At 43.4% G+C, this 14,801-nt stretch overlaps 1 protein-coding gene across 2 annotated transcripts in view; it reads left to right on the plus strand.

The window, feature by feature from the left end:
* Nucleotides 1-14,801, plus strand: part of LOC135277975 (lysosomal-associated transmembrane protein 4B-like) — a 45,976-nt gene that overhangs the window by 1,064 nt on the left and 30,111 nt on the right. Inside the window, exons 1-4 of one of the 2 annotated variants that reach the window (XM_064384127.1) lie at nt 342-387; nt 7,298-7,371; nt 8,070-8,192; nt 13,380-13,478. In XM_064384127.1, coding sequence (XP_064240197.1) covers nt 7,300-7,371; nt 8,070-8,192; nt 13,380-13,478 — 294 coding nt within the window. In that variant the 5' untranslated portion in view covers nt 342-387; nt 7,298-7,299. Of the gene's footprint in view, nt 1-341; nt 388-7,297; nt 7,372-8,069; nt 8,193-13,379; nt 13,479-14,801 lie in introns of those variants that run through there. The other variant, XM_064384126.1, reaches the window with a different exon arrangement.

Consider the following 14,801-nt stretch of genomic DNA (forward strand, 5'->3'; position numbering starts at 1 on the left):
GACCTGCATCTTTACTGAGCTGAGAAAGTCGGGAGTCAGGAGGTAGGAACAGACCTGGGGGGCAAAACTAGACTTTAATTTCAGTAACTAGCTGAGCACAGTTGTTAGGGACTGATAGGTTTGGCGTGTTCCCACCCAAATCTCAACTTGAATTGTATCTCCCAGAATTCCCCTATATTGTGTGAGGGACCCACGTGGAGGTAATTGAATCATGGGAGCTGGTCTTTCCTTTGCTATTCTTGTGATAATGAATAAGTCTCACGAGATCTCATAGGTTTATCAGGAGTTTCCGCTTTTGTTTCGCCTCATTCTTTCTTGTCACCTCCATGGAAGGAATGCTTTTCACCCTCTGCCATGATTCTGAGGCCTCCCCAGCCAAGTGGAACTGTAAGTCCAGTTAAACCTCTTCCTCAGTCTTGGGTGTGTCTTTATCAGCCCCGTGTAAATGGACTAATACGGTAAATTGGTACCAGTAGAGCGGGGTGTTACTGAAAAGATATCTGAAAATGTGGAAGTGACTTTGGAACTGAGTTGGAGCAGTTTGGAGGGTTCGGAAGAAGATAGCAAAATGTGGGAAAGTGGCCAGGCGAGGTGGCTCATATCTGTAATCCCAGCACATTGGGAAGCTGAGGTGGGTGGATCACGAAGTCAGGGGTTCGAGACCAGCCTGGCCAACATGGTGAAATCCTGTCCTTACTAAAAATACAAAAATTAGCTGGGCGTGGTGATGCACACCTGTAATCCCAGCTACTCAGGAGGCTGAGGCTGGAGAATTGCTTGAACCCCGGGGACAGAGGATGCGATGAGCCTGGGAGGCAGAAGTTGCAGTAAGCGGATATCGAGCCACTACACTCCAGCCTGGGTGACAGAGCGAGGCTCCATCTCAAAAAAAAATGTGGGAAAGTTTGGAACTTCCTAGAGACTTGTTGAATGGCTTTGACAAAAATGTTGATAGTGGTGTGAATAAGAAGTTCTGGGCTGAGGTGATCTCAGATGGAGATGAGGAACTTGTTGGGAACTGGAGCAAAGGTGACTCATTTTATAACCACCTGATTTTTTTTTTTTTTTTTTTGAGATAGAGTCTTGCCCTGTCCTCTGTCTGGAGTGCAGTGGCGCTATCTCGGCTCACTGCAACCTTGGCCTTCTGGGTTCAAGTGATTGAACCCCTGCCTCAGCCTCCCTGTAGCTGGGACTATACACCCAGCTAATTTATTTTTTTTTAATTTTAGTAGAGATGGAGTTTTCACCATGTTGGCCATGATGGTCTCGATTTCTTGACCTCGTGATCTCCCTGCCTTGGCCTCCCAAAGTGCTGGGATTACAGATATGAGCCACCCCACCCAGTCAACCACGTGATTTAAATGATAGAAAGTAATTACAGGCTGGGTGTGGTACCTTATACTTGTAATCCCAGCACTTTGGGAGGCCAAGGCCAGCAAATCACTTGAGGTCAGGGGTTCAAGACCAGCCTGGCCAACATGGCAAAACCCTGTCTCTACTCAAAATACAAAAATTGTTTGAACATGGTGGCACGTGCCTGTGGTCCCAGGTACTTGGGAGGCTGAGGCAGGAGAATTGCTTTAATCTGAGAGGCAGAGGCTGCAGTGAGCTGAGATCACGCCACTATACTCCATCCTGGGCGACAGAGGAAGACTCTGGGGAAAAAAAAAGAAAGTAATTACAAACCATTCAATCCTTTCATACATATAAAATACAAGAGATACCACAAATGCACTGGAATTAACATCCAGGACATTGTAAAACAATTACTATTTTAAAGTCTTCTTTTTTTTTAAGAGACAGGGTTTCACCTTGTTGGTCAGGGTGGTTTCGAACTTCTGACCTCAGGTGATCCACCCACCTCGGCCTCCCAAAGTGCTGGGATTACAGGCTTGAGCCACGACGCCTGGCCTTAATATTTTAAAGTCTTAAGTACCAGCAAGCCTTTCAAGTTAGCTAAATTTAGCCTGTGATGTCAGATAGTCATTACCCAGCTTAATCTCTGGTGATGAGAATAAGGCATGCTGTGTTACTATTCAATCCAGACAGAACCATAGCATTAGCATTTACAACTTCTTTTCCTAACTTCAATTACTAAGAAAGGGACTCCTGCTACTGGAATTGTGTAGCTTTAATCTGAGGTGAAAGAAAGCAGAGTGACATTAATTTAACATTAATTAAACTCATTATTCTTTCTGGAAGAATTCATACGAGTAATGGGGGTCATTCAGAATAGAGAGAATAAGAAATGTTAGACCAGGCGCAGTGGCTCATACCTATAATCCCAGCACTTTGGGAGGCTGAAGTGGGTGGATTGCTTGCGCTTGGGAGTTTGAGATCAGCCTGGGCAACATGGCGAAACCCTGCTCAACTAAAAATACAGAAATTTGTTGGGTGTGGTGGTGCATGTCTGTAATCCCAGCTACTCAGGAGGCTGATGGGGGAAGATTGCTTGAGCCTGGGGACAGACGTTGTAGTGAGCCGAGATTGTGCCACTGCACACCAGCCCAGGCGACAGAGCCGGACCCTGTCTCAAAAAAACAAAAAAAATTATGAAAGTTAATATAGCAATTTTATCTTGATATCTTTTTGCAGTGGTGACAGCTGTCTGAAGATTTTATTCAGCTAGACAGAGCACAACTCTTTCTCACTAATTTTACATATGATTTTTTTCCCCCATGATCTGGTAGAAGAAAGCTAAATTCCTGTTTATATTAAAACAAGGCATATAGGAGAATCTACTGGAATAAAAAAAGAAAATACAAGGAAATAGCTTTAAAAAAGTTTTTTTGAGAATTCTGCTGTGTTTGTAACTTTCCTATATGTCTAAAATGACTTTAGAATAAAAAGTTAAAGAAAAGGTAGTTCAGTCCAGTGACTCAGAAGCTCAAAGAGTAATGATTGGAAAGCATGTATGTGTGGCATATCATGTTACACACTCATAGCTTTGAGTAGAGGTAGATTTCATGGAATTTTATTTGTGAAATTCTGTTTGGCAAAGAGTTATAACCTCAGGTGTCTGTGCTATGCATAATATCAAACAGCAGTTCATTCAGATTAATTTCTAATTAATTTTGTGGCAGATTTGTCTTTCTAGTCAAACTTACTTTCTTCCCTGGGCAGACAAAGTTAGCCTGAAGAAAGAATGGCCAGATAAGTTGTCAAAAAATGATGGCTACTTATATGTACAGTCACCTAATTTAGGCTAAAGACACCACTGCATTTACTGGAGAAAGGATGATCTTTTCAATAAATGGTTCTGGGTGAAATCAATAAGAGAAAGACAGACACCTCCAAAAGAAGATATCCCTAAGAGTATTCTCCACATATAAGTTTCAGGGAATTGCAAATTACAACCACAGTAGTAAATTACTGTGCCCCTTGAAAATGACCAGCATTAACACAGTTGACAAAAACCTATTGGTGTTGATGCCAAACAACTGGAACTCTCCATTTATGGCTGGGAATGTAAATCATGTCAACCACTTTGGAAAACTAAAGCTAAATATACATCTACATTATGGCCCTGCATTCCATTCCTTGATATATGTACACTCCAAGAGTGAGCGCCATATAACCCAGCCCTAGACATACGCCCTAAAGAAATCGGTGCTTCATAAATCCATTGTCAGCCATGTATAAAAGTGGTCATAGGAGCTTTATTTCTAATAGCCAAAAGTTGGAAACGATCCAGATTTCCACCAATGGTAGAATGGGCAAAAATGAAGCAATCACAGATGAAACAACGTAAGCAAAAGGTGATGAGAGTTCATTGTACTTCTGTGTGTATGCTTACATATGCATGTGTAGGTTTGAAATTTTTGATAATAAAAACTGAGAAATAGGAAACAGCAACGAAAAATGAACGATGAGCCTGAGGAGGGCCGGCTTTCCTGATGGCGCTCAGCATCACAAACTAAAGCTCCCTGATCCCTGGCATGGAAAGAGCGCTGGGCTGCCTACCTGCTCTCTATTCACATGCCATAACTACCTTGGCAGTCTGCACAGCTTGCCAGCTTGTGCACAAAGATCCTGACGACCTTGAGGAAATAGAACTACAGCAGCAGGGGAAGCTGAGCCAGGGGAACCACCCTGGCCCTTTATTTTCATGACTTTTTTATTTTATTTTTTGAGACAGGATCTTGCTCTGTCGCCCAGGCTGGAGTGCACTGGCACAGTCTTGGCTCACTGCAGCATCTGCCTCCTGGGCTCAAGCATTTCTCCCACCTCTGCCTCCCAAGTAGCTGGGACCATAGGTGCGCACCACCACACCTGGCTAATTTTTGTATTTTTAGTAGAGATGAGGTTTTGCTGTGTTGCTCAGGTTGGTCTTGAACTCCTAGGCTCAAGTGATCATCCACCTTGGCCTCCAAAAGTACTGGGATTGCAGGAATGAGCACCATGCCTGGCCTGGCTCTGTATTTCCATCCATCCTCCCTCCTATTCTTTCAATTGTTTCTTTTAAATCAGATGGTTCAAAAGGGAGCATACTCTACATCTTGACTTTTTTTAAAAGGATAATTCAATGAATTATTTGGATTTTTTTTTTTTTTTTGAGTTAAAGTCTCACTCTGTCACCCAGGCTGGAGTACAGTGTTGCCATCTTGGCTCATTGCAACCTCCACCTCCCAGGTTCAAGTGATTCTCCTACCTTGGCCTCCTGAGTAGCTGGAATTACAGATGTGCCCCACCATGCCCAGCTAATTTTTGTGTTTTTAGTAGAGATGGGGTTTCATGATGTTGACCAGGCTGGTCTTGAACTCCTGACCTCAAGTGATCTGCCTGCCTTGGCCCCAGAGTGCTGGGATTACAGGCGTGAGCCACTGGCTCACGCTCGGCCTGGATGATTATTTTCAAGAAGATTTTTTGCAAAGGTATACCTTTGTATGTATGAGAAGACCACTAGAGATGGTAAAGTCACTTGGATAATCTTGGAAGGCCATAGTTACTGGAGCTGGGAATGAGAAAGCCACCTAGATTTAACCTCTTTGTGAGGAGCAGCGACATTTGGACTAGGTCTATCACCAACCCAAGACGAGCTGAGAGTGGAAGGCACCCTCACTCTCTTCCGTCATCTGATCTCATTCCCTCCCCAGAGGGTGGAGGGCAGAGGAGCTGTATGTCGAGAGCCCACACAGATCACTGCCTGGGGCAGAGAACAGGGTGTTGAAGAGTGGATTTGGAACAGCACTGGAAGCCAGCTGGTTGAGCCACTCCACTACTTATCTTGACGTTCCACCTAACCAAACTGTTTACTTGGTGTACATTTCCCTACTTAGCCTACAAGAATACTATAAAAAGCTCTGCTAAATGTCTTACTGAAATCTTAGGATGCTGTATTAGGGTTCTCTAGAGGGACAGCACTAATGGGATATATTTAAGGGAGTTTATTAAGGAGAATTGACTCACACGATCACAAGGTAAAGTCCCATGATAGGCCGTCTACCAGTTGAGGAGTAAGGAAGCCAGTGATGGATCAGTCTGAGTCCCAAAACCATAAAAGTAGGGAAGCCGACAACGTGGCCTTCAGTCTGTGGCCAAAGACCTGAGAGCGCCAGCAAACCACTGGTGTAAGTCCAAGAGTCTGAAAGCTGAAGAATTTGGCATCTGATGTTAGAGGGCAGGAAGCATCCAGCACAGTAGAAAGATGAAGGGGCAGAAGACTCGGCAAGTCTGCTTGTCCGTCTTCTCCTGCCTGCTTTATTCTAGCTCGGCTGGCAGCTGATTAGATGATGCCCACCCAGATTGAGGGTGGGTCTGTGTCTCCCAGTCCGCTGACTGAATTGTTCATCTCCTTTGACAGCACCCTCACAGGCACACCCAGGAACAATATTTTGCATCTTTCAATCCAGGCAAGTTGACACTCCGTATTAACCATCACAGATGCACTAAGCCTATTTGCCACTGGCTGAGCAGGAGCTAGATCAGCTCTGGTGTCCAGTATTCCTCTTTTCCTGCTCTGTTCGTCACCAGCTGCTTCTCCAATGCATATTATTGTTTACATTTTAATGTTTTTGAAATCAGGATGTGATTTGCAATTTAGCAGAGATTTAGTATAAGGATCATTTTTTCCCCTCTAGATCTTTATGTTGAAAATATTCAAAGCTTTTATTTAGAAACGTTGCATGCACAATGAAAACCAATATTATTTTTCTCATTAACAATAATTTGTTCTGCCAGATCTAAGAAAAGCAGTTTAAAAAACCCAGTGGTTTGGAGTTCATTTTTATAGAATTATTTCTTATTAAATATTGAGTAGGTATAAAAGAATATTTATAAAATATTTATTACCTGTAGCAACTAATGGTGCTACAAGCACTTGTGTACCTGCCAAGTTGTTTTAAGAAATGTTTGGCCGGATTCAGTGGCTCATGTCTGTAATCGCATAGTAGCAATGCCCAGGCAATGGAGGCTGCAGTGAGCCATGATCACCCCACTGCAACTCCAGCTTGGGAGACAGAACAACACCCCTTATTTATCAGAGACTGACTAAAGAAAAAAAGAAGCCTGGGCGTGGTGGCTCATGCCTATAATCCCGACACTTTGGGAGGCTGAGGCTGGCAGATCACTTGAGATCAGAAGTTCACGACCCACCTGGCCAACATGGTGAAACCTTGTCTCTACCAAAAATACAAAAATTAGCTGGGCGTGGTGGAGCACACCTGTAGTCTCAGCTAGTTAGGGGGCTGATGTGGGAGACTCACTTGAGCCTGGGAGGTGGAGGTTGTATTGAGCCAATGTTGTACCACTGCATTCCAGCCTGGGCGACTGAGTGAGACTCCATCTCAATAAATAAATAGATAGATAAATGGATAGATAGATAGATAAAAATTAAATAAAATGAATTAGATGGTATGGCTATCTTATAGTGAGCGAGAGAGTAGGACAAGGTGGGGCGAAATTAGAGAGGTAGACATGCTCTGAAATCGGAACATCAAGGCCTTGATAAGAAGTGGAGGTTTTATTTTAAATAAGATGGGAATCTGTGAAGACTTTTATTAGAGTTTTGAGGCACACATGAGTTTATAAAATAGAAGTTAGACAACTATATATCTATAAAGTAATACCTAATCATTATTTATATAATTTAGAGGACGAGAAGATCAAACATTAAAAAATACCTGTAAACCAGTATCCTTTTCTCTATTTTGAAATAATCTCTTACTTAATATAAAGTTTTTACTAAATTTATACTAGTTTATTTACAAAATACCTTTGGGAAGAGACTGAAAGTATTCAGACAGTGGATCCACTACCGATTGCCTTTTTTAAAAATTTCTTTTTAATCTTTTGGCAGACATGTGCATTGCCATTGCGATTTCTCTTCTCATGATTCTGATATGTGCTATGGCTACTTACGGAGCATACAAGGTAAGCAGCTTGCAGTAAGATGCTGGCCTTTTCCTCAGTCTCTTACTTGTTTCATCTGTGCTGCTATCTATAGTAAGAAAGAAGTGACTTTCCAGCTTTCTATAAGAATCTCTGAATAACGTTTAAATCTCTCACTTGTATTAGATGGTACTAGGAAAAGCAATAAAATCAGTATTATAGTTCTGGAAATGTTTTTTGTTTTTTTGTTTTTATTTTGTTTTTTTGGAGACAGGGTCTCACTCTGTCACACAGGCTGGAGTGGAGTGGCACAATCTCAGCTCACTGCAACCTCCGCCTCCCAGGTTCAAGCGATTCTCCCACCTCAGCCTCTAGAGTAGCTGGGACTACAGGTGCGCACCACCACACCTTGCTGATTTTTGCGTTTTTTGGTAGAGATGTGATTTTACCATGTTGGCCGGGATGGTCTCAAACTCCTGACCTCAAGTGATCCACCCACCTCAGCCTCCCAAAATGTTGGGATTACTGGTGTGAGCCACCGCATCCCCCCTCCTGGAAATGTTCATTGAAGCTTGTTTGTTGACTGCTTATATTTGTCATGCCAGTTTCCATCGTGATCTGGGTTAACGAATTTCAATTTTTCCATTTCCTTTCAGAGTAATAAAATATTTCTTTGAATTTAACAAAATAATATTTTATAATATTGAACACATTAACTTTCTGTTTTCTGTTCTTTTTAGCAACACGCAGCCTGGATTATCCCATTCTTCTGTTACCAGATCTTTGATTTTGCCCTGAACACCTTGGTTGCAATCACTGTGCTTGTTTATCCAAACTCCATTCAGGAATACATACGACAACTGGTATGTGGGCCTCTTACTTACTGCTTCTTTTCATTAGGGAAAGCTGGTTAAGTAAGGAATGTAGAGTTATAGAGAGACACAGACATTAATTTCAGGGTTTTTAGCTTGCAGCTGAGTTACTGATAGAATTATTTATTTATTTAGTGATTTATTTTTTAGATGGGGTCTTGCTCTTGCCACCCAGACTGGAGTACAGTGACGCGATCTCAGCTCACTGCAACCTCTGTCTCCTGGGTTTGAACGATTCTCCTGTCTCAGCCTCCCAAGAGGCTGGAATTACGGGCATGCACTAACATACCTGGCCAATTTTGTATTTTTAGTTGGTCGGGCTGGTCTCAAACTCCTGACCTCAGGTGATCCACCCACTTCAGCCTTCCAAAATGCTGGGATTACAGGCCTGAGCCACTGTGCCTGGCCTGATAAGAAATTTTTGAGGGCCGGGGTTATTATTGGTGGCAGTGATGGTGGTGTTTGATGTGCCTACCTAAATTATAGTCTAGTTACTAAGAGTCTTGTTTTGGTAAAATGTAGTTTTATCAGTTATCAACAAAGGATAGCTTTTTGCCTCTGTTAGTGTATTGAAAGTGGAACTCGGCTGGTCCGAGTGCAGTGGTGTTTACAACTAATTGATCAGAACCAGTTACAGATTTCTTTGTTCCTTCTCCACTTCCACTGCTTCACTTGACTAGCCTTTAAAAAAAAAAAAAAAAAAGAAAGAAAGTGGAATTGTGCTCAAAAACAAACAAAATAATTAGCTGGGAGAGGTGGCACATGCCTGTAATCCCATCTGCTCAGGAGGCTGAGGCAGGAGAATTGCTTGAACCTGGGAGTTGGAGGCTGCAGTGAGCCAAGATCATGCCACTGCGCTCCAGCCTGGGCAATAGAGCGAAGCCTCGTCTCAAAAACAAAGAAAAATCAAAAGAAAGTGTGCCTCTGCTTTACACTAGTTCCCAAATTCATTTGACCCTAGAATCCCTTCTTTCCCAAGCATCATTTTGGGACTAGTTTATGGTTGAATGTCCTTTGTGACCATATGAGTGAATATTAGTGTCTGGATATTAAGAAGCTTATAGTGATTATGAGATTGGAATACCTCTATAACTTTATTTACTTATTTTGAGACAGGGTCTCTGTCCCCCAGGCTGGAGCACAGTGGCGTTATTATGGCGCACTGCAGCATTGACCTCCCAGGCTCACGTGATCCTCGCATCTCAACCTCTTGAGTACCTGGCACTACAGGCATGCACCACCATGCCCAACTGAATTTTGTTGTTATTGTTGTTGTTCTGTATGTTTTGTAGAGATGGGGTTTCATCATCTTGTCCAGGCTTGTCTCAAACTCCTGGACTTAAGTGATCCTCCAGCCTTGGCCTCCCAAAGTGCTGGCATTATAGGTGTAATCACTGTACCAGGCCAGCTTTATTTTTATTTTTTGAGATGGAGTCTTGCTCTGTCACCCAGTCTGGAGTACAGTGACGCAAACTTGGCTCACTGCAACCTCCTCCTCCCTGGTTCAAGCGATTCTCCTGCCTCAGTCTCCCAAGTAGCTGTAACTACAGGCACGTGCCACCATGCCTGGCTGATTTTTTATATCTTTAGTAGAGACAGGGTTCACCGTGTTAGCCAGGCTGGTCTCAAACTCCTGACCTCAGGTGATCCCCTCACCTCAGCCTCCCAAAGTGCTGGGATTACAAGTGTGAGCCACTGTGCCTGGCCCAATTTTATTTTATTTTATTTTTATTTTTATTTTATTTTATTTTATTTTTTGAAATGGAGTCTTGCTCTGTTACCCAGGCTGAAGTGCAGTGGATGCAATTGATCTCAGCTCATTGCAGCCTCTGCCTCCCTGGTTCAAGCGATTCTCCTCCATCAGCCTCCCGAGTAGCTGGGATTACAGGCACCTGCTACCATGCCTGGCTAATTTTTCTATTTTTAGTAGAGATGGGGTTTTACTATCTTGGCCAGGCTGGTCTCAATCTTTTAGCCTCAAGGGATCCACCCGCATCAGCCTCCCAGAGTGCTGGGATTTCAGGTGCTGGGTACCACACCCAGCTAATTTTTATATTTTCAGTAGAGATGGGGTTTCACCATGTTGGCCAGGCTAGTCTTGAACTCTTGTCCTCAAGGGATCCACCTGCATCAGCCTCCCAAAATGCTAGGATTACAGGTATGAGCCACCACTCCCGGCCACATACTTGCATTTTAATCTCTTTTAAAGATTAGACACGGCTGGGCGCAGTGGCTCAAGCCTGTAATCCCAGCACTTTGGGAGGCCGAGGAGGGTGGATCACGAGGTCAAGAGATCGAGACCATCCTGGTCAACATGGTGAAACCCTGTCTCTACTAAAAATACAAAAAATTAGCTGGGCATGGTGGCGTGTGCCTGTAGTCCCAGCTACTCGGGAGGCTGAGGCAGAATTGCCTGAATCCAGGAGGCAGAGGTTGCGGTGAGCCGAGATCGCGCCATTGCACTCCAGCCTGGGTAATGACAGCGAAACTCCGTCTCAAAAAAAAAAAAAAAATTAGACACAGCTCGGTGGCTAATCCCAGCACTTTGGGAGGCGGAGGTGGGTGGATCCCTTGAGGCAGGAATTTGAGACCAGCCTGGCCAATATGGTAAAAACCCGTTGCTACTAAAAATACAAAAATTAGCCAGGCTGGTGGCAGAAGTCTGTAGTTCCAGCTACTCGGGAGACTGAGGCAGGAGAATGGTTTGAACCTGGGAGGCAGAGGTTGTAGTGAGCTGAGATCGTACCACTGTACTCCAGCCTGGGTGACAGAGCGAGACTGTATCTCAAAAAAAAAAAAAATTTAGACACAGGAACAGTGTGATTTCTCAACAATACCAAGTTATTTTATTCTTATTTTGGGGTTGGGGGGACAGGATCTCACTCTGTCACCCAGGCTGGAGTGCAGTGGTGTGACCTAGGCTTACCGAAACCTCAATCTTCTTTTTTCTTTCTTTCTTTCTTTCTTTTTTTTTTTTTTTTGAGACAGTCTCGTTCTTTTCACCCAGGCTGGAGTTCAGTGATACAATCTCGGCTCACTGCAACCTCTGCTTCCCAGGTTTAAGTGATTCTCCTGCCACTGCCTCCCGAATAGCTGGGAATACAGACACCCACTACCACGCTCCACTATCTTTTATATTTTTTTAGTAGAGATGGGGTTTCGCCATGTTGGCCAGGCTGGTCTCAATCCTGACCTCAGGTGATTGCCTGCCTCAGACTCCCAAGTGCTGAGATTACAGGCGTGAGCCACCACACCTGGCCTGCATCCTCAATCATCTGGGCTCAAGGGATCCTACCCGGTTAGCCTCCCAAGTAGTTTGGACTACAGACATGTGCCACCATGCCTGGCTAAATTTGTATTTTTAGTACAGATGGGGTTTCACTATGTTGTCCAGGCTGGTCTCAAACTCCTATACTCAAGCAATCTGCCTGCCTCAGTCTCCCAAAGTGCCGAAATTATAGGTGTGAGCCACTATGCTCAGCCTATTTATTTATTTATTTGAGGTGGATTCTCTCTGTTGCCCAGGCTGGAATGCTGTGGTGCAGTCTCAGCTCACTGCAACCTCCACCTCCCAGGTTCAAGCAATTCTCTTGCCTCAGCCTCCCAAGTATCTGGGACTACAGGTGCCTACCAGCACACCTGGCTAATTTTTTTTATTTTTAATAGAGACGGGGTTTTCACCATGTTGGCCAGGCTCTCGAATTCTTGACCTCATGATCCACCTACCTCGGCCTCCTAAAGCGCTGGGATTTCAGGCGTGAGCCACTGCACCCAGCCTTTAATTCTTAATAAAAGAATAAAATTGCATGATCTGATCACAAAGATTGTCAATTTTATTTCTTAGATATTTTGTCCTAAGTGAAAGGAGACTCTGAAAAGCATTAGGTGGTGTTCACCCTGGTGAGCAGGAGCCAAGCACAGGAGTCATGGGCTTTCTCCATGTTCTTCCTCAACATTGGAAACAACTTTGTTTTGGAATCTTGCTCATGAGGAATCCAAACACATAGTATTGAATGGTGAAGAAGAGATAAAAGATGAGATAGCACAGTAGGCTGCCTTCCCATTCACTTCCCTAGGCCAGTGATATAGGTGTTGATCAATGCTGTGTGAGTGTTTTGTGGGGAAAGTCTGGCAACTCCCTCTAACCATAATAGCAGACTTTGATCCTCCTAAAAAGGTTCCCTTTGACCTGGTGTTGTGGTCAGATGGTAGGACTTAATTCCCCCACCCTCACTACCCCAGAAGTACTTGGTAGTTATAAGAGAACATGCTCTCTTGAAGGGAGTACCATCAACAAAAATGCTCTTTGCAAAGAAAACAGCGTTTTAATAGGTTTCTGTCCCTTGCCCTGCATACACCCTCTAGAATGGTTCAGAACTAGCCTGGGCACGGTGGCTCATGCCTATAATCCCAGCACTTTGGGAGTCTGAGGTGGGTGGATCTTTTGAGGTCAGGAGTTCAAAACCAGCCTGACCAACCTGATGAAACCCCATCTCTACTAAAAATACAGAAAAATTAGCCACATGTGGGGGTGCATGCATGTAGTCCCAGCTACTCGGGAGGCTGAGGCAAGGGAATCACTCGAACCCAGGAGGCGGAGGTTGCTGGGAGCCAAGATTGTGCCATGCACTCTAGCCTGGGCTACAGAGTGAAACTCCATCTGAAGAGAAAAAAAAGTGTAGATGAGGCCCAGATAGACAGCAGCTGAAGCCAAACAGAATTCTTAAGTATTTGGAAGCTTATGTATCCACATCTGTCTTTTTTCTTTTTTCCTGAGACATGGTCTAGCTCTGTCGCCCAGGCAGCTGGGCATGATCTCGTCTCACTTCAACCTCCACCACCGGGGCTCAAGTGGTTTGCTCACCTCAATCTCCCAACTAGCTGAGCTGGGCAAGAAAGAGAAACTCCATCTCAAAAAAAAAAAAAAGTTCAGAACTTGCAGAGAATCCACATTTCAGAGGTCCCTGGCTATACAAAATGTCCCTGGATCCAGACCGGTGACTTCTAACTTGTATGTGGTAGGAGGGCAGAGTCACGCTAGAACTTTTGTGCTGGTCCTAAATAATAGCTGTCTGCTTTAATCCGCTGCTTTCTGATAAGCATGTCTGAATTGCTGCCCAAGGAATACTCTCTGGAATGATGAAAGAGATTTGCTAATGAGGCCTTTTTCTTTTGCAGCCTCCTAATTTTCCCTACAGAGATGATGTCATGTCAGTGAATCCTACCTGTTTGGTCCTTATTATTCTTCTGTGTATTAGCATTATCTTGACTTTCAAGGTAAGCATGAAGATTTTACTTATAGTCTAAAAACACTAAGTGTATTCCTGAATGCCAAAGAAGTAAACAAACTTTGGTCAGTTCATTGTCTTTCTTTGGACATCCAAATTGCTCTTTGATTTCCTAAGATTACAGTTCTTTATGTCTACATTAGAGGAAAGCACTAACCAAAATTCCACAGCTTGATCAAGGAGTCCAAAATATATTTGGACGGAGATAAGTTAACATAATGTTATACATTACACAGTATATAATACTGCAACATCCATTATAAGGTCTGTGTAACAGATATTCTTTTGTAATTGTTTTGCTAAAGTGTAATATTTTCTGAACATTGCTCTGTCTCAATCCGTTATATGAATATCATTATTTAATAAATTACCTGTTGTTGAACATTGAGACTTTTTTACTTTTTTACTTAATAGGGCTGCAGTGAATATATTTAAGTACAACCATATATTTATGCATCTATTTCCTCAGGTAAATTTCTTAAAATCAGGGTATTGATGATTGGAAAGCCTTTGATAGGTTGTCAAATTGATGCCCCCCAAAGTTAAATGACTTCTACTTCCAGCAGGAGTGCGTCAATTCTTTTTCATCTTGGTCAGTCTGTTTGTAAAAACATCATGATAACTTGTGCTTTTGAGCTACTAAAAGGTAGAAAACTCCCTGGTTCTTTATGCTTTGAACTGTTGTCTCCTTTTCTTGTTTCTTTTTTATTTTTTGTGAGGCAGGGTCTCTCCTTGTAGCCTAGGCTGCCTCCTGCCTTGGTCTCCCAGAGTTTTGGGATTACAGGTGTGAGCCACTGCGATGAGCCTACTTTGAATTTTTAAATCTCAGTGCCTTTCATTGTCTTAATTTTGGCATAAAATTACCTCATTCTTCAAAAATCATTCCTCAGTAAATGTTGGAAAGCTGCATTAAGGCAGAAAATTCATATAGGTACTATGATGAAAAGGAGTAGAAAGAAAATGGTTCATTGGAAATCATTTGGCCAGGTGAGATGGCTCACACTTGTGATGGCAACACTTTGGGAGACTGAAGAGAGAGGATCCCTTGAGTCCAGTATGTGAGGCTGTAGTGTGCTACGACAGCGGCACTCCAGCCCAAGTAACAGTGAGACCCCAGGTTTTTTTTTTTTTTCTTTTGAGACAGAGTCTCTCTATTGTTCAGGCTGCCCAGGCTGGGGTGCAGTGGCGCAATCTTGTCTCACTGCAACCTCCACCTCCAAGGTTCAAGCAATTCGCCTGCCTCAGCCTCCCGAGTAGGTGGGATTATAGGTGCTTGCCACCATGCCCAGCTAATTTTTGTATTTTTAGTAGA

This window comes from Aotus nancymaae, unplaced genomic scaffold (assembly GCF_030222135.1).
Source record: "Aotus nancymaae isolate 86718 unplaced genomic scaffold, 86718_ANA_hifiasm-v0.15.2.pri h1tg000036l, whole genome shotgun sequence".
Lineage (NCBI taxonomy): Eukaryota > Metazoa > Chordata > Mammalia > Primates > Aotidae > Aotus > Aotus nancymaae.